This window comes from Thermochaetoides thermophila (assembly GCF_000221225.1).
Source record: "Thermochaetoides thermophila DSM 1495 unplaced genomic scaffold scf7180000011820, whole genome shotgun sequence".
NCBI lineage: Eukaryota > Fungi > Ascomycota > Sordariomycetes > Sordariales > Chaetomiaceae > Thermochaetoides > Thermochaetoides thermophila.
Genome location: NW_006383036.1, coordinates 970,665 through 988,963, shown reverse-complemented (window position 1 = coordinate 988,963; position 18,299 = coordinate 970,665). Strand labels below are relative to the sequence as shown.

The window sequence follows — 18,299 nt, the reverse complement described above, 5'->3', positions numbered from 1 at the left end:
GGTAAACTATAGCCCCCTTTGCCGATTACACTCGTATACTGTTCATTAAACAAGCCATGACTGCGAAGCCAATGTTATGCCCAGGCGGCGTGCAACATGTCCATCTAATACAGCCTACTTCAACACCATCTCTCCCAAGGCTCTCTCCACTTAACCCCCAGTATCTCAAAGATCCTCTTCTCATCCCGTCCCTTGACCAATTCCCCCCCTGTAACTTTCACGCTTCCCTTTTTCCTCATAACCTCCTTATACAACCCCCTCTGGTTCAACCTCATCCCCTTCTTAGCCGCCAACAACCGCATGCTCCGATTAAACATTTCATTCCCTGTGAAGTAGATAAGCGCCGCGCCGTACTCCGTTTCTGGCACCAGCAGAAAATCAATCCGCCTCCAAACCAGCGGATCCCTGCCTCCAGCTTCCTTTGGCAAAACACAGCACCCGTGCCATTTACTCCCGGGCCCGTCTTTTCCCGGGCGATGGGTATGTAGCGCCGCGAGCGTCGCGACCAGGAAGCCCTTGCGCCCGAGCACCGTGATCAGGTCTTCAAGGAAGTGCACCAGCTCGCCATACGTGCGGGTGCCTTTCTTTGTGATAATGATGTCGATGTCCCCCGAGGAATCGGCGCCGCGGCGGTAGCTGCCGCCGACGAGCAACTCGATATTCGGATCAATAGCTCCAGCTTCGCGACGTACGTATGCGAACAGGGCCTCGACTTCTGCACGGGGAATTCGGCTGTTAAGGTCGTCATAGTGCTCAATGCCGATGCGTTGGTTAGGCGTGAGGTCAGCCTTCTGACGCAAGTCTTCCAACGTGCGGAAGCCCTGCGTGATCCACTTGTTTGCCTGAGCGTTGCCAACGCCGTAAATCTTGAGAAATGTGGAAAGGATTTGGCCAGTCGGCTCATCATTAGCGTAGTCCAGACGCCGAAGACGGTTTGTTGAGACAATCTCTTCGATCTTGGCCGCAAGCCGGCTGCCAATATTGGGCAGACGAGCAGCTTCCTCAGCGGTGCAGATCTCGACTGTTTGTCTTCGGAGGGTATTGATCGCTTTACGGTAGGCTATGCTCCGCCAGCGGTCGTTGATGCGTGTGTAATAGTCGCACATGGCCTGAAGGACTTCAATCGTCCGGGCATTGGGGTTCTGAGAGTCTGTTGACTTGTCTTTTGTCCCACCCCGACTGCAGGCGAAACGGTCGGCGAAGGATATCTCCTGTCCCCCGAGGCATGTTTTCACCGGTGCTCGTTTTTGTGCTCGCTCCCCATCAGATGGTTCTGAGAGTTCAAAATCCGGTACGGCTTCTGGGCTATCATTGATCGACTGAACATCATCTTCTTCGGGATCGAGAGGAAGATCTTTATACTGCTGTATAAGTTCAATATACTTGGAGAGTTCATCCTTGATCTCTGGCCCCGTTCTGGTTAGCTTTCTAGCGGCCGGCTCAGATGGACGAGATATCTCGGGTTTATATGTGGATGGTTGGTATAGTATGCTGTCAGGAGCTTGGTTCTGAACAGTAGCTTTTGTCTGTGCAAGCCTTGGTCGAATTGGGGATGACCAATCCGGGGATGTGATCTCTCCTTGAGGGGAAGACTCCCTCCTTCTCTTGGAGGACTTTGTCTCACGTACATCTAGTGAACGATCAGATGCCTGCGTAGAACATTGGTTGCGAGATAAAGACTCCTTCACAAGACGAGGAAACCCAGTGATTTTGTATCGCCTTTGGTCTGGGTTAAGTATTGTGCGGAACGAGATGCAGTCGAGGGGGTAGTCTTCATTGACTACAATCAATGACGCTGGGGGATGAGGCCCCAAAATACGTTCAATGTCCTTGTATTTCAATGCCTTGTCCACGATGACATGGCTTGCGGCGGTAAGTTGTCGGACCCATTGGGCACCATGTTCCTGGGCTCTTGTGATGCGTAGCTTGCGCGCAGGAGCTATGTCATTGTCCGGGATGTAATAGAAACATAACCCAGTAAAGATCTGAGGTGCTTGATGTACTGCCTTTTGAGCAGCAGCTTGTCGCTTGCGCTTTCTCCCAGCGGTGCTGGGCAGTGGCGACTGTTCGCTCAGCGAAGGGGCCGGTATCTCAGGCATCGTCATGCTCCGGCGAAGGCCTGCCCGCGTAGGTTGTGTAATGTCCGGAACTGAAGTCTCTTCTATGGTTTGAAATGAGCTTTCCAGAGTTGTCGGGATTCTGACTGCGAGAGGTTGATTCCCCGGGGCACCCTCAATGACTCGTGCTCCTGGTGTAGCTGTTTGCGCCGAGTGTTTGGCCGTTATGCTCTTTGATCGCGACAATTCTGGATCCTCTTGGTCTTTTCCCTTCTGCTTCTTCGGGAACGTAAGCTTCGCTTGAGACTTGAAAAAGGCTCGGCTCTGTTCGCGATACTTTAATTCCTTGGGACTGAGCTCATCATCACTATCACGAATCACATCAAGAGCCTGTAGCTGGGCAAAAAATGCCTCTTTTTCATCCAAGGTAGGAGATCTCATTGTTTCATATGAAAGTGCTTGTTGCAAGTCAAAATAAAACTGGATAACTGAATTCTTGTGCTTAATCCAAAGTCCAGTCGGAGTGCATCCGATGCTGCGGCAGCCGTAACAGTACCAGGAGCTCCTTCAGATTGACCCGACATCTTAAATAGGTTTGCGATCCCATATCAATCAAACTAACATCCACTCCTCTGGTCACTGGCTCGCCGATAGTGTGGCTGCCTAGTGTTGTGTCACCTCTCGGCAATAACGCGCCAGTGGTCGAGGGCCGTGTTGCGGACCGGAAAATCGACTTCCAGAGATTCGCAGAAGCGCGAGAAGAGGGGCAGTAAATGCCGCGAAACTGACACGATTGCACGTGACAAGTTTACCCTCCCCATCGATGGCACCATTTCGGTTTTCGTTTTGATTGGTTCGCTTCTAACGCCGTTTCAGCATCCGCAGGCAGGGGCTCAGGGGTCCACAGTCCCAGAGCCTTGCTGTCACTGTCTTGCTCCACTGTCCCTCTTGCCCCTTTCCCCTGTTTTCATCCTGTCCTGACACATCAACCCGCGCTCGACCTGAGTTCAAACTTGTTTCCCTACTCATCTATCGACAATTATACCATTCGCTACGGTATACATTTCCAAGAAGTATATAAGTCAGCCACTCTAATAATTATCGACTTTATAACGCTTGAAAACCGAGAGGGCTAGGCAAAGCTTCGCTCTCTGAGTAACCATGTCCAACCTCTTCTCCGGCATGTGAGTTACACCTGTGGCTCTTAAGAAATATGGCGCTACTACCTGAGATTGACTAGTCTTTGCTGTGATGGGCCATTTATCTATCCTCATTATCTCAGAGATAACTTGAATGTCATCCGTTCAGACACTGACATGTCATCAGCAACGCCCGGCTGCGGGGCGCCACAGCCAAGCATGCGGATAAGGACAAGGACTCGAAACCACCAGCCTCTCCCACAACGAAGGATGGGTTTCTTGCTTCTCCCATCTCAGTGAAGAAGAGCAAGTCGTCGAGCAATCTAGTTGTCTCCACAAAGCTGCCACCTCTGCCGACATCTCCCTCCCTTTCCCAGACCATCAGCCTTTCAGCCACTGGTGAGGAGATTTTAGCCTCATATCGCCTGCCCAAGCCATACCCGTTATGGCTCAACGCCAACTATGCAAAGCACATTGTGAAGGGCAACTTCATGACTCTTAGCGCACGGCCAAAAGTAGTTGAGCAGGGAGAATGGATCGCTCACCAAGGTGAGTTGTCAAAAAGTCCATAGATATCATATATAACATTGCTAACTGGCAGCAGTGGTTGAGCACTGGCGCAATCTCTGGAACTTCATTCAAGTTGTATATGCTAAAGAGCAGGATGGCAAGAGTATATGCAACATCAATACTTGTCCCAAGATGTCTGCTGGGCCGTATGTGTCCGCCTTCTCTCATCCATTGGAAGCTCACATCGTACTGACAAACACAGCAACCATTCATACACATGGCTGAACAGCCGCTACGAACCCATCGAATTGCCCGCCCATGAATACATGCAGCTCATGCAGCGCTGGATCTCGGGCAAGATCGACGACCAGAAGCTCTTTCCGACCGATCCGCAGACGGTTTCGTACGCCCCGAACCCAAGCATCGCCAACACCACCCTCCTGACTGGTGGAGATGAATGGATCGGCAAGCGCAGCGGCTTTCCCAAAGATTTTGCCAGCATCTGCCAAACTATATTCCTGCAGATGTTCCGTGTCTATGCTCATCTTTATTGGGCCCACTTCGTCGACCCCTTCTACCACCTAAACTTGGAGAAGCAGCTCAACAGTTGCTTCTGCCACTTCATCCTGACCGCGACCACTCTCGACATGCTCAAGCCATCGGCGCTGGAGCCCATGCAGCCTCTGATCGACCTATGGGCGGCCAATGGCACTTTCCCGCCAGATTCCAAAGCTTACGAGTATGCAAATCTGAAGGCGGGCAACCGTCTGTTGCAGCTGGCAGGCCTGGCTTGATAATGTGTTTTCAAGGACGTATTGGGATGGGTATATTGCAAGTTGATGTGACAGGTACATAGGGTAATGCGATTTACATCACCATGGAGTTTGGGTGTTTTATGGGAATGGGATGATATATGCTATCAGTGGTTTCTATGGCAGAATTGAGCAATGTACTCCCGGGTTGGTGCAAGATGATAGACATTAGCCATATCATGCTATATGTGCTCTGTGATGTGTTTGTACTGCCTGTATGGGAGCTTACTGGTAGACCTTCACAAGTTTACATGGCTATGTGCCAAACACGTACGCAATTTGCTGTCATTTCTTGAAGCAATTATCTTTCTAGTTTAAAGTCACTCAAACCTTTTGTTTCCATTTATTAAGTGCCATATGTAAAAGAAGTTCAACATATGTATTTGAAACAATGACCCTCCTTTAACAGGGTCACTGAACTTGTGATGGCGGGGCACTCTCCCCACATTCGCTTATCGGGGTTGTCTGGGAATTTTCGACCCAAATTCTTTGCGCCTGGAAGCCCAAAAGTCCAGACCAGCGCCGACACACCATTTCATTGACTTTTTCTTTCCTCCCTGACCCCCCCCGCAAGAGTCTCTTTCTCTCTACAATTCTCTTCCCTCCCACCATAAGTGTCTTTCTCCATTCGCGCACCCATCGCGATCAGTTCTGCTTGCCCCGCACTGCTTTTTACCCAACACCCAACAATGACCCAGGTGGTCGACGATTCGATGGACATCGAAGTCGCCGAGAGTAAGCTCAAGGCGCTTGACCATGCAGAGCAGCACTATTTCAACAGGTAAGAAACAACATGTGATGTGTATTCCTGCAATTGCATACCTTGCTAACATCCTACACTACAGCTACAATCACCATGGTGAGACAATGACCTTTGTTTCAGTGACAATGCCTTCGTTTGATCAGTCTGCTAACTTCCTCTTGCGCGTGCGCACAGGCATCCATGAGGAAATGTTGGTGTGTACATCTCGAAATACCCGCAAAGCTGGAAGAATTAGGTTGGCTGACTGGGTACGCCCATACAGAAAGATGAGGTCCGGACACGGTCGTACATGAACGCCATCCTGCAGAATAAGCATCTGTTCAAGGACAAGATTGTTCTCGATGTTGGCTGCGGCACTGGCATCCTGTCCATGTATGCTCTTCTACACTCTCTTGAGGGAGAACAGACCTCTGACAACTCTACGCACTTCTAGGTTCGCTGCGAAGGCTGGTGCCAAGCATGTCATTGGCGTTGACATGTCGACCATTATCTTCAAGGCCCGCGAGATCGTCAAGATCAATGGTCTAGCCGACAAGATTACCCTGATCCAGGGAAAGATGGAGGAGATTGAGATGCCGTTTGAGAAGGTCGACATCATCATTTCGGAGTGGATGGGCTATTTTCTCCTGTACGAGAGCATGCTCGACACTGTTCTCTATGCCCGTGACCGGTACCTGAAGAAGGATGGTCTCATCTTCCCCGATAAGGCCACCATCTTCATTGCTGGTATCGAGGATGGCGAGTACAAGGAGGAGAAGATCGGCTGTATGTCCCTTTCCCATTCTCGCTATGCAGCTCAGTTACTGACCCTACTCCCTAGTCTGGGATAACGTCTACGGCTTCGACTACACCCCCCTCAAGGAGACAGCCCTTGCTGAGCCCCTCGTCGACACCGTCGAGATGAAGGCGGTGGTTACCGATCCCGCCCAAGTCCTGACCCTGGATCTCTACACGGTCAAGCCGTCCGATCTCTCCTTCAGCTGCCCCTTCGACCTGGTTGCTAGGCGCAATGACTTCATCCACGCGCTGGTGGCATGGTTCGATATCGAGTTCTCGGCGTGCCACAAGCCGATCCGCTTCTCGACGGGCCCACACACCAAGTACACACACTGGAAGCAGACCGTCTTCTACCTGCGCGACGTCCTCACGGTCGAGCAGGGTGAGAGGATTGAGTGCTCGCTACACAACCGGCCCAATGACAAGAACAAGCGCGACCTCGATATCAAGATTGAGTACCGCCTTGATACCCAGGATCCCACCCGCCAGGCCGAGGGTGTCTGCACCTACAAGATGTGCTGAGTGGTTCTCATCCAACTGTTCTGCCCTCCTAGTTCCCTGCCTTGCTTGTTGTTGTCCCCTCTCCTGCGCGGGACTTGGTTAGTCTGGCGTCGGTCATATTACTCACCAACTGCTGCTAATATTGCCCGAACTCTGCACACATCACGACATGTCACCACCTGAGAGAGAAGCCATTTGGAAGTACAAAAGCATCATTTTGCTTCTGAGACCATGCTGGGAGGGTGGGTGGTAGGAAGGCGGGCAGGTACATATGACGTAATGGAATTCGTCTCAGCATCAACCAAGTGGAGGGATGGCTACTAGAAGGGTCAGGTTGAGTCACTTATCCTTACCACGTACCTAGCGAGCAAGCGAGGGTTGAGGGCTCGCTTTCGGACGGTCTTTGGGTCAGCCGTCGTCCTCAGCATCCTCCACCGTTTGTTTGCTGAAACAGGAAATTTTCAACGGCCCCATATACAAAGCAGAAAGGGTGGAAACCGAAAGATTTGGTTGCGGTTGTAGCGTAGCAGGGCGTGCTACAGCTCCCATATGCCATGATTTTTTTACATAGGGGAACCTACCTACTTCACTTGACTAGGTTCGAGAGAGGAGTGGCTAGCGTCGTCGTCTTCGTGTGATGGATACCCCAACAATCGAGACAGACAGAACTGTGTTTCTACCTAATCAACGCAGTTTGTTAACGCAGTGCTTAGTGGTTTATTTGTGCGGTGACTGTTTTGTTATATTTGGTGTGTTACGATGAAATGAAGACATAAATGGATCGTCTCACCAGGTCTTGTCTGAGCCTTATCTACAACCATTACTGCTTGGGCACGTTTCATTGGTAAGAGGTAACACAGTTAAAGACCTGAACTCAAAAGTGACACCGTCAGGGAGATTTTCATTTCAACGACGACGTAACGCCTCGCTCCCGTGCTATTTACACTCAGCACGCTGCCCTCGCTCCACAACACCCTTTATCCCTTCCAACTCTATTCCCATCATCCAACCCCTGAAACAAAAGGGAAATACTTTGCTCATCAGTCGTTCGTTATCGTCATGGTCATCTCATCATGATCCATTGTTTTGTTTCGCGTTTTTTTTTCGACACAAGTTGTCCCTTCGATGTTTTTGCCTTTTTTGATTATTCCCAACTTTTCCCTGCTCTTTCATGAGCAACTCCCATAGATCATTTCAATATATTTTTTTCCTATTCTTTTTTTGGCCTTTCCATATCCCAGATGCATTCGACTGATGAGTCGTAGAGAAAGGAGTGATATTCTCCGCGACGGTGTGACAGTACTCTGACAGAAACCTGACCGAATTAAAAGGCGAAATCGGTGGTAAGAAAGGACTGAAACCCAAACATCAAAGGATCTTGGGTGGAACACCCAAGATGCAGGCTCAATCGCACTCATCCCACTTACCCCACTTATATTCATCCCACTTATCCTCAGCCCACTCATCCCAGTCAACCTCACCGTTGGTGAGGTATTTCGGCTCCTTGTAGATCCTGTCCACGTTGATGCGTCGATAAGACGGGCTCAACCGCCGCTCCCGCTCCTCATCCTCTTCGATCAACCAAAACAAGTGGTCCCAGTCCTGCAACCAGGGGTCCGACGGTGACAACGGCGGAGGAGCGCTAAAGGCCGCTAAAGACACCCCGCCAGGGCAGTTGTAGTCACTGCGGCGGCTCCACTACTGCGCGCCATAGCGCTCGACAATACGAGCAACGCGTTCGGCCAGCTCGTTGGCCTCTGAGCGGGTAGCAGCTTCGGCGTAGACGCGGCAGGCATTCTCGGTGCCACTGGCGCGGGCGAAAGCGCGAGCATCCTTGTACTTCCTAACGACCTCGTCAATCTCGTCCTGGCAGCCTACAGGGGAGAGCAGGCGACGTTCAGCGTCAGTGGTGCGGAACAGGTCCTTGTTACCGACCTCGACGCGCACCAAACGATTAGGCAGGTCGGTGTACGTCATGGCCCAGTCACTCAGAGTCCAGTTCTTGTGGGCGAGGATCACCTCAACCAGGAGCATGTCGGAAATAGCATCACCGACTGTCTGGTTGATCAGGTCACCCAAAGCAGCAAGGGTATCGAGCGCATCCTTCTGAGCGGGAGACTGGGGCTCCTTGGTCTTGAAGGCACTAAGCGCATCAGAGGAGAAAAGCACCGTGCCGTGACCGTTGGCCTCGAAGTACACTCCAACGTCGAATCCCTGAGCCACGTGGTGGAGGTGCTTAACGCCAGTCGGTGTGCAGATCACGGGCAGCTTCAAGTGCTGAGTAATGTAGTTGGTGCTGGCACCGTTCGCGTAGGCGGTCTGGACAACGCCAATGCGGAGCTCGTCCTTCAAGCCAGCGCTCTCAACGAGGTCACCAATAAAAGAGGCAGCGAGAGAAGAAATGCGATCACCGTCGAGCATGACAAAGCCAGTCTCGGCATCCACATAGTAGTAGATGAGACGATCAGCATCGCCGTCCAGAGAGCAAGAGCGGACACCCGGCACAGGCTTCGGCGACGGGGGAGCACGCTGCTTGGTCTTGACGAAATCGGCACCGCACTGGGAACGTCAGCATGCTGGACACTCGTGGGATTAATGTCAAAACATACGTCAAGGTTGAGAACTTCGGGACGAAGAACATCATCGTTGACAATCTTGACGTGGAAGCCGGTCTTATCCTTGGGGATATACTTCAAAAGCTCAGCCAGCTTCGGACCACCGACGCCATTGGCGCAGTCAACAATGAGATTGCCCTGGACACGGCGGCCCCTCAAGGCACGAACAAAAGCCTCGGCCAGCTTCTCATAGTACCCAGCCTCGCTGACCTTACCATACGAGAGTGGGGTGCCCTCGGTATTGGTAGCACGAACCAAGTAGTGCAGCTGCGGGGTAGTCAGGAGCTTGTAGTCGACAAACTCGGTGTTGGTAGCCTGCAGAGCATCGGCAAGGGCAGCAACAAGCTTGTGGCCGGAAGGACGGGTGTCACGGCCATAGATAACCTTAGCAGGAGCGCTGAGATCGATCTTAAGGTCCACAGCGAGCTTGTTGTAAATGGCAGCGAGTTCATCATCGCTGCTGGCGTTAACCAGGGTGGTCGCATGGCGCTCCCAGTCCTGCTCGAGCATGTCCCCCATAGGGTCAACGATCTTGACACCATTATCAGCTGCCGGATTGTGACTGGCTGTGACCATGACACCGATAGTTTGACCGCCAAGCTTGCGACTGCGCAGCGAGGCCAGAAGACCGACCCGGAAGGTGACGGCCTCCAGCAGATCGGCTTTCATGCGAAAGCCAGCAGTGCCATAGGTGTACTGCTTGCCATCTCCGAGCGAGACCAGAGGATGCTTGGCCGAGGCGGCCTTGATGTTCTCGTCGATGGAAGCCATGTCTGCTAGTCGGCGACTAAATGTGGGCTGGAAAGAACCCGGTGGTCGATCAGCGATCGTGAGTCGGTCGGTCTAGGGTGCTGTGCTTGGCCCAATGTTGGGCTGAAGGTGCGGTGTAGGTATTGAAAGGTTCAAGAAAGGGGGAGGAGAAGAAGCGGTCGGAGAGAGCCCGGCAGCTGGTGAGATGAGCCTGGAGGGTGAAAGCAGTTTAAGCTTAAGGCTCCCGTGCCCAGATAAAGTTGGGGAGAAAGGACCCTAAATCCTGACCTAAATTGCCCAATCCCAAAATTGCGGGGCCCGCCGACTGATGATTGCGCAAATCACTCAACAGCACCAAAAATCAGAAAAACAAAACAAAAAGAAGGAAAGACACGAGCCTAAGACAGCAGCAGACCCGCTGGGGACAGGAACGGCAGGAACACTCGGTTGCCCCGCGCTGGTGAGGTGCTTCGAGCCAGGTTTGCGAGGGCAGGCTTGGGTGGGGAACTCCTTTCCGGCACGGGTAGCAGTTGAGCAGGGCGGGCAGCAAGGCTCGACAACATGTGGGGGATCCATGCAGCTAGCTCCAAAACAGCCTAGCGGAACCCCCCACGCGCGTGCTGCAGACACGCTCATTTGCCGAGACGCGTTTATTGAATCGTCGTCTCTCTGGGAACGACGGACGGTCGCTGCCTTGAAAGTCAACAGTCAACAACAGGCTGCCGGAGGGTCATGACGCTATCATGCATCGCGACATCCTCGCTTGACATCGGTTCAACTCTACATCGCCGTTTGCTCTGCTTTGCTGGCATCCCTATCGATATTCTCTCGGAGAGTTGGCCGACTTGGTCGACGACCATTGGCGGCTTGTTGAATGCCTTGTTTCCGCAAGGCCTGCTATTAGATTTTATTTTGTCTTTAACTTCTCTCATTTTTGAGTGTTCTATTCTGTAAAGTGCTCTAATCAACTTGTTATCCAACATGCCAACTCAGTCCGATGAGGACTGTGCCAACCCTTTGCTTCTAAAATGGGTAAAGGAGTGGTGGGACATGGCCCGAGAGCGCAATACCAAGGGCATCATAACATACAAGCATGCCTATGACTCGCTCAAGGCCTGTCCGATCGCTTTCGAGCACCCAGCATCGCTGGTGCAATTGAGGGGCTTTGGCCCAAAACTATGCGAGCGCCTGACTGAAAAGCTCAGGCAGTACTGCGAAGAAAATGGCTTGCCTATGCCCCCTCATCCGATGACAAAGCGGAAGCGAGATCAGCGGACAGTACCCCCCGATCTCCTGAACGATGGTATCGACCAAGATGACGGAGCTCCGCAGCCCAAAAAGCAAAGGAAACAAAGGGCATATGTTCCAGCCTACCGGTCCGGTGCATATGCCATCCTCATGGCCCTCTCCGGCATAGACCAGCATGCTGGGATGACCAAGTCTCAGTTGATTGAAGCAGCCCAGCCATACTGCGACGCATCCTTTACGACACCATCCGACCCGACGAAATTCTATACCGCATGGAATTCGATGAAAGTACTCCAGCAGAAAGAGCTTGTCTATGAGAAAGGCCGACCGCTGAAGAAGTATTGTTTGACGGATGAAGGCTGGGAGATTGCTATGAAAATTCGCGAGACGGATGTCCCGAAAGCTGGTAGTAACGGAACATCCGCCGGTGCGACATCTACTGCAACCTCCAGTGCTGCGGCAGCAAGCACATCAGCAAAGGCGACAGCGAGCTCATCGAAGAGCTTGTCAAACAGCGGGAGGACACCAGCAGTACTCTCAACACTACCGAAATATGAGCCTCCGACCCTTCCGCCCAAACCCGAGGTTATTGACCTCGATGGAGACGATGAAGACATAAGGTCGGTAAAAAAAGAAGGCATGAGCGAGTATTTCAACGTCGTCAAAAACGGCACAACCGTCCCTACAGACTCCGAACTACCCCGATTCACCCCCATCCGGCTGATGCCTGGTACGTTCACAGTCGAACTACTCCTCGACGTGCGCGAAATCAGGGCTGTCTCAGACAGGGATTACATGCAACAAGAGCTAGCAAAGTTGGGTGTAAAGACAACAGTCCGCTCTCTCGAATTGGGCGACGCCCTCTGGATAGCCCGCTGTAAACAGCCCGGGTGGCTCTCTAGGGAAGGCGCCGAGGGAGACGAGGTTGTATTGGACTGGATTGTTGAGCGTAAGCGTCTCGATGACTTGATTGAGTCTATCAAGGACGGGCGGTTCCACGAGCAAAAGTTTCGACTGCGCCGGTCTGGTATTCAGAACGTCATTTACATCGTGGAAGAGATTACCATGGATCCGACACACTTTCAGAAATATGAGGAAGCGGTCGAGTCGGCTATAGCGTCCATGCAGGTGGTTAACGGCTATTTTCTGAAGCGGACGCAAAAGATGGACGAAACGATTCGCTACTTGGCGGATATGACAAAGATGCTGAAGCAGCTCTATGAGAGCAAGCCCCTCCATGTAATACCGACTGCCGTTTTAACGACCAAGAACTACTTGCCACTGATGAAGCACCTGCGGCAGACACAACCATCCCTGAGTCACCACATCAGCTACCCAGCTTTTATGTCATTAGCATCGAAGTCTGAGAACATGATGCTTCGGGACCTGTTTCTGAAAATGCTCATGTGCACCAAGGGCTTGACAGGCGAAAAAGCGATTGAAATCCAAAAAGTCTGGAAGACGCCTTACAACTTCGTGAAGGCATTTGAGCGGTGTGGTCAAGGCGAGGATGGAAAGCAACGCAGAGAAGAAATGGTTATGACACGGTTGAGCCATCTTGTTGGGAGAAAGAAGATCTCCAAAGGTCTAAGCCAAATGATTTCGGCAACCTGGGGAGAGTAATTGGAAAGTATGATCATGTTAAAAGTACGCATGTATCTGCCGGCCTTAGAGCGACATACCCGAGAGTTCGAGAAGTATACACTTATACCCGATTCATCTAACTGCCCCCTCGCTGAGCATGGTAGGGGGCGTTACCTACCCGTGTGGAAAGTAAAAGAATCCTAAGGGCACAGGGCTCGTCTCGAGCAGGAGGCGGCTGCTCGCCCACCCTGGAGGGTTCTGGCCCATTCCTCTGGGCTAGGTAAAGGCGGTGGTTGTGTTTTATCTTCCTACAGATAATCTTCATTTGGGCCATATGCTCGAGCCTTTGCCCAGCACGGTGAGCTGGTTAGTGAGAATTTGTGTGCTCTTGGTAAACAGGGTATTTTTATCCCAAACAAAACCCATCCTTCACTTCCTCTCCGCCAACGCCTTCTCCACAGCTCTCTGAACCATTCTCTCCAACACCGTGCTGACGCCCCCCTCTCCATTTTCCTTCTCCAACCCCTCCAAATACCCCATCAATCCCTTCTCAACATACTTTGCTGTCATATCCACTTCCACATTGACCGTCTGCCCGACTTCCTTCGCCGCCGTGACCACCCTCTCCTGCGTGTACGCAATCAACATGACCTCCCACCAACCCTCCTCATCATTCACTTTGGTCACCGTTAAACTGGCCCCATCGATCGCCACAAACCCCTTGAACACAACATACCTCAGCACTTCCCTATTCTTCGGCTGGAACCTGAACGTAACTGCATTCCCATCCGGCCGCTTATCGATTATCTCCGCCGTCGTGTCAACATGCCCCTGCACAAAGTGCCCGCCCATACGCGTGTCCGCGCGCACAGCCCGCTCAAGATTGACCCGCGAGCCCTGGGTCAGGTCGCCCAGATTCGTCAGGCGCAGCGTCTCGGGAGCAATGCCGACCGTGAACTGCGGCGCGGGGGTCACGGTAAAAGAAGTGACGGTCAGGCAGACACCATTGACGGCGATCGAATCGCCGAGGTGGCAGTCAGAGAGTAGGGTGGATTCCCTGGGCAAGGCGACGGTCAGGGAAGTCCCGCCGGTGGAGTCATTGGGGTTGAGCTCGGCGATGACTGAGAGGGGGGTTAACTAGGCTGCTATTTACTGAATGATATGGTTAATGAAAATGGCGACATACCGCCGATTTCTTCAACAATTCCTGTGAACATGGTGAACGGGAGAAGTGAGAGAAGCTGAGAGTGAAAGGTTGGGATTCAGAAGGCGAGTTTGGCTTTTCTTCCCAATATTTTCAAACCAGTACAAAGTTGAGCGCGCGTCAGTATCAAAATCTGCCTTCAATTGCAGCCAGATTTATGTGTCAGTGTATACCAGTAGCTGTGAAATAGAAGTGAGCGTCGGCGAGAAAGCTGACGGCTCCCGGCTCACCCCGCTCCCACTTTCAAGAGGCCCACTTGCCGCGGGACAACTGGAGCTCTATTCACTGTGCGGATAACACATTGGCTAACACGATGGAGGTTCCACGCAAGTCGCTGAAGACTGACTGACATCGAGGAGCAAACAAACGATTCACCGTGAAGCTGTATGCATTTGGTACGAAACGTTACGAAATCAAGTTCAGATTCTATCCGCCGTAGTGAACACTAGTTTGGTTAATAGTCACAGTTCTCGGTACGTCATGTTGGATGACTCCCCCACCTAGGTCTCCTCAATGGAGGGAGTCTTGTAGCCCGAAACACAGCACATAGATATACACAGTCATATCTCTTGTTCCAGCAACATCAAATCCGTTTTCAAACCCACCCCATTCAAAGGATCCGAAGTGCAACAACGGCGGCGAAGAACATAACCATGTCAATGGCAAGCCTTGTCTGGGTTCCAGCACCAGGCACCTCTGAAGATATGGGAGAGTGAGACTGAGATGCCGTGGTATGAATCTGACTGTGCTGAGGAGGTGTGGAGCTGTTAACTCCAAGAGCTCCAGAAGTGGGGCTGCAAGCGGAACTGCAATCGGTGATAGTGATTGTGGGAGTAAAGATAACGCTGACAGTGGTGACGCTCTCGGTTTCATCGCTCCCAGGGTGTTCAGTGCAGCTGGCGCTGGGGTCGACTACAGTTGTGGCAGTCTCGATGACAGTGGTTTCTGCGTCGTCAGTTGTTGTTGTCTCAGATGAGGTCGTCGTCGTAGTCGAAGTCGTGGACGTGCTGATGGTAGTGGATGGTTTGTTGAGAACACAGTCGCAGACTAACAAGCAGTTAAAAGTAAGATCAACCAAAGGCTGGCAATCGATCTGGGGATGGTACGCTTACCCTTAGAAGAGCCATCAAGAACCTTCTGAACTTCGTCCGGCTGGCAGCTTGACTTAACGCAGCCGTCAACAACACTACGTAGCTTGTCTGCCTGACGGCACTGGCAAGCAATCATGTCGGAGCCAGTGCAGCCGAGGTTTGGGCCAGCTTCAATGAAGCATGGCTGCGCACAGAATGGGATGATTTTGAGTGCCAGAGCGGTGCAATTGGGCACATCACTATCGGTTGTGGCGCTGGGCGTGACCGCGGCAGAGGGAATTGGGTCTTGGGCCAGGACACCCGCGACCAGCAAAACTGTAGTTGCAACAAAAATATAGGTGGTTGGGACTTTCATGTTGATGGACTTTCAAGTTGTCTTGTTTTCTGAATTGAAGATCTCGTTCTGGCTGCACAGGTGAGAGATGGCTCGAAGAACTCCTCCAAGGCAGGGAGAGTCGGGTTTAAACGACAGCAAAGGTGATCAGGACTCCAGGCATCCACCACATGATTTGAATGACAATTCTCCTTTTTACGTTGCTCCTTCTGCTTTAGTAGGTTAACCCTTCTATCTTAAGACCCCGTATGCAGGTAAGCCTGCCATCCAGGAGAAACATGGAAGGAGAGACCAACAACGCGTCTCAGAGTTTGGCCATTCAAGGGCTTGAGCCTATCCAGCTCAGCCTCCTTGGGGACAAATCTCTCCTGAGTGATAAACCATTTTCTGGTCTCAAATCTCCTGTGGTACGAGCATGTTTCGCTTCTAACTCTGGAAAGCCTCAAATCTTGTTATCTCATAAGGCAGTAAGAGTAAGGTGCTGGACCTGCCAACGTTGTCACTCTTCTTGAATTATCGCAAGCAGAGTCCCAAAACCGACACGTATCCGATGGGGAAAAAGGTTTAAGATCCCAGCTAATTTGGAGTCCACCATTTGGGAGCGTCGGGTCAACATGGCCGTTTGACTATGTCCCTAGTTATCTGTGGTTAGTGATATTAGGAACCCACCCTGAAAAATAAAGATTACCCTACCAATACTACATGTGCGATATTCTCACCTAAGGTGTTGATATTCGCTAGTACGGGTGCTCCCATGCATCTCTCATGGGAAGAAAAACAGCATTCCCATGGAAAAGGTAGCGTGAGGCAACGCCGAGGTGCAAATACGAGTAATCTATCAGGAAGGTACCACGACGCCGAGTTCATGTGCTCGGCCGACAGATCTATAAGATCTGGAAGCTTGAATCAGGGGCCGAACGCCATGTTCCAGCCACATACATGGAAAGGTTTCCCGTGATCTTTACTCATGAGGAAATAAGCCTACCTTGGCTGTCTTCATACTAGACATAGACAGTTCTTCCCACCAGCATCATGATCCTTAAAGCCTAAAAGATGGATTGGACATTGGAATCAGATCGACACAGGGAGACAACATTAATCTCGAAATACCGATGTAGCCACTCCGGTTTCTTTGTGAGACCTCCAAATGATCCGATACTACTCCAACACCGACTTGCTGTCAAAGAGTAAGAAGCCCCCAAAACTCAACACCATTGACAACTGATTGAGATCGAGCTGGCTTCCTGGCAGATATGCACCACTGCAAATTATCAGAGGGGGAGCATACTCCAAGAATTAAGTTTATCTGATTTGGACCCTTGCCCGACGGCCCATTTGATAGGGGAAAGGGTTGCCAGCCATCCCCGCTTTCAGAATTGTACGCAACAGTGACCTCAGCTGATCGTTGGCCAATTGGATGGAGGACCAAACGTTGACAATTTCGATTCCCCTGAGTGCACCACACACGGCGGCTACATTCGGCCAACGCGGGGTCTAAAAGCACGTCTCCACGAGGCCACGGTATCACTAACCCTCGTGCGACCCCATCTTTCTTACGATCCTACACGCCTTGTTCTCCTGTGACGTACATCTTATTATTGTCAAATTTAACGGAGCACGACATACGAAGTATAACGTAGCCGATCATGGGCTCTGTTGCGGAAGACAAGTCTCACTCGGAGAAGCCAGTTACCGTGTTGGTCACAGGGTTTGGGGTACGTTCTTTGCCCAATGCCGTGATATCTTTTGAGTTGCCCCGTTTTTGGCGTCAAGGGCGTCGCGACAACCATCTCCTGACGGATTCAAAATCATTAAAATGAGACAAACTGACATGAAGAGGAATGACAACTGAGCCGCAACTAACTTTTCGAGTCACCAGCCCTTCAAGCAGGAGTACCCCGTCAACCCCTCATGGGAGATCACCCGCTCTCTTCCAGAGTGGCTTCCCCCTCTCCGCGCCAAGACCGCCAACGTCATAACCCCTTCCTCACACCACCCTGGCGCCAGCGCGGGACCCGGCTCCACTAGCACCACTCCGGCCCCGGCGCCGGTGGCCATTCCGCCAGTCCGCATCACCGTGCACCCAGAACCGATCCGTGTCAATTATACGGTCGTGCGGGACTTGGTGCCCAAGCTATGGAACAGTCAACAGACAGCTGATCCTCCAACAAGCCCAGAAGAGCCCGCTATCACACCTGGCGAAGGTGAAAAGCCCCAACCCACATCCACACCCGCCGAACCCTCGCAGCCTTCTCTACCGGCAGCCGGTCCGGGGCCGGACATCGTCCTGCACATCGGCATGGCCGGCCCACGCTTGACGTACGCGATTGAACGTCGTGGCCACCGCGACGGGTACCACATGCGCGACGTGGACGGCCAGCTGCTGCAGGACGACGAGCGACGAGCACGCGAGGGCAAGGATTGGGTGTGGGATGGTGTGCCGGCGGAGCTTCTGACGGCTTTTGATCCTGAAGATGTGCTGCGGAGGTGGAAGATGCATTGTCCTGTAAGTTCTTAAACTCCCCTTTTCATTTTCTTACCGAGGATTGACAATATGTGTAGAAACATCTGGAGTTGAGGGTCTCTGAGGATGCAGGACATTATCTCTGCGATTTTATCTATTTTTCTAGTCTGGCCCATCTGTACAAGACGGGCCGACGGCGGAATGTGATTTTCTTGCATGTGCCGTGTGATGCGTCGGAGCATATGGTAACTCTTGGGCGCGAGATAGTGTTGCAATTGATTCGCTCCATTGTTGAGAGCGAGTGGGCGAAACATGGAAAGATCATCAGAGAAGAGGAGAGCAAGCCGATGGAGGTATCAATTGAGATGTCATGACGATACGATACCTTGGATATGTCCTTTTTGATCAGATCAGATTATGGCAGTTCAGAGATCCAGTCATATTACAACC

The 18,299-nt window shown here is 51.8% G+C and overlaps 8 protein-coding genes across 8 annotated transcripts; 4 read left to right on the top strand and 4 right to left on the bottom strand.

Annotated features, from left to right (window-relative positions):
- Window positions 1–119: 119 nt before the first annotated feature.
- CTHT_0052790 (DNA polymerase-like protein) lies at window positions 120–2,498 on the bottom strand (the record flags this gene model as incomplete). The annotated part of the gene is made up of 1 exon (XM_006695555.1): window positions 120–2,498. One exon carries the CDS (start codon window positions 2,496–2,498, stop codon window positions 120–122), a length of 2,379 nt encoding a protein of 792 aa, XP_006695618.1.
- Window positions 2,499–3,218: 720 nt separating this feature from the next.
- CTHT_0052780 (uncharacterized protein) lies at window positions 3,219–4,500 on the top strand (the record flags this gene model as incomplete). Its single annotated transcript, XM_006695554.1, has 4 exons — window positions 3,219–3,241; window positions 3,384–3,745; window positions 3,801–3,912; window positions 3,969–4,500. The coding sequence occupies 4 exons, from the start codon at window positions 3,219–3,221 to the stop codon at window positions 4,498–4,500; spliced, it is 1,029 nt and encodes a 342-aa protein (XP_006695617.1).
- A 707-nt stretch (window positions 4,501–5,207) lies between these two features.
- Window positions 5,208–6,580, top strand: CTHT_0052770 (arginine n-methyltransferase-like protein; the record flags this gene model as incomplete). Its single annotated transcript, XM_006695553.1, has 5 exons — window positions 5,208–5,299; window positions 5,364–5,475; window positions 5,544–5,653; window positions 5,715–6,046; window positions 6,102–6,580. The coding sequence occupies 5 exons, from the start codon at window positions 5,208–5,210 to the stop codon at window positions 6,578–6,580; spliced, it is 1,125 nt and encodes a 374-aa protein (XP_006695616.1).
- Window positions 6,581–7,963: 1,383 nt separating this feature from the next.
- On the bottom strand, window positions 7,964–9,945 carry CTHT_0052760 (uncharacterized protein; the record flags this gene model as incomplete). The annotated part of the gene is made up of 3 exons (XM_006695552.1): window positions 7,964–8,211; window positions 8,287–9,118; window positions 9,169–9,945. The coding sequence occupies 3 exons, from the start codon at window positions 9,943–9,945 to the stop codon at window positions 7,964–7,966; spliced, it is 1,857 nt and encodes a 618-aa protein (XP_006695615.1).
- Window positions 9,946–10,905: 960 nt separating this feature from the next.
- Window positions 10,906–12,795, top strand: CTHT_0052750 (endonuclease-like protein; the record flags this gene model as incomplete). Its single annotated transcript, XM_006695551.1, has 1 exon — window positions 10,906–12,795. One exon carries the CDS (start codon window positions 10,906–10,908, stop codon window positions 12,793–12,795), a length of 1,890 nt encoding a protein of 629 aa, XP_006695614.1.
- A 390-nt stretch (window positions 12,796–13,185) lies between these two features.
- Window positions 13,186–13,973, bottom strand: CTHT_0052740 (riboflavin synthase-like protein; the record flags this gene model as incomplete). The annotated part of the gene is made up of 2 exons (XM_006695550.1): window positions 13,186–13,877; window positions 13,943–13,973. 2 exons carry the CDS (start codon window positions 13,971–13,973, stop codon window positions 13,186–13,188), a joined length of 723 nt encoding a protein of 240 aa, XP_006695613.1.
- A 597-nt stretch (window positions 13,974–14,570) lies between these two features.
- On the bottom strand, window positions 14,571–15,406 carry CTHT_0052730 (uncharacterized protein; the record flags this gene model as incomplete). Its single annotated transcript, XM_006695549.1, has 2 exons — window positions 14,571–15,007; window positions 15,073–15,406. 2 exons carry the CDS (start codon window positions 15,404–15,406, stop codon window positions 14,571–14,573), a joined length of 771 nt encoding a protein of 256 aa, XP_006695612.1.
- Window positions 15,407–17,031: 1,625 nt separating this feature from the next.
- Window positions 17,032–18,223, top strand: CTHT_0052720 (uncharacterized protein; the record flags this gene model as incomplete). The annotated part of the gene is made up of 3 exons (XM_006695548.1): window positions 17,032–17,100; window positions 17,265–17,891; window positions 17,948–18,223. The coding sequence occupies 3 exons, from the start codon at window positions 17,032–17,034 to the stop codon at window positions 18,221–18,223; spliced, it is 972 nt and encodes a 323-aa protein (XP_006695611.1).
- Window positions 18,224–18,299: the final 76 nt, after the last annotated feature.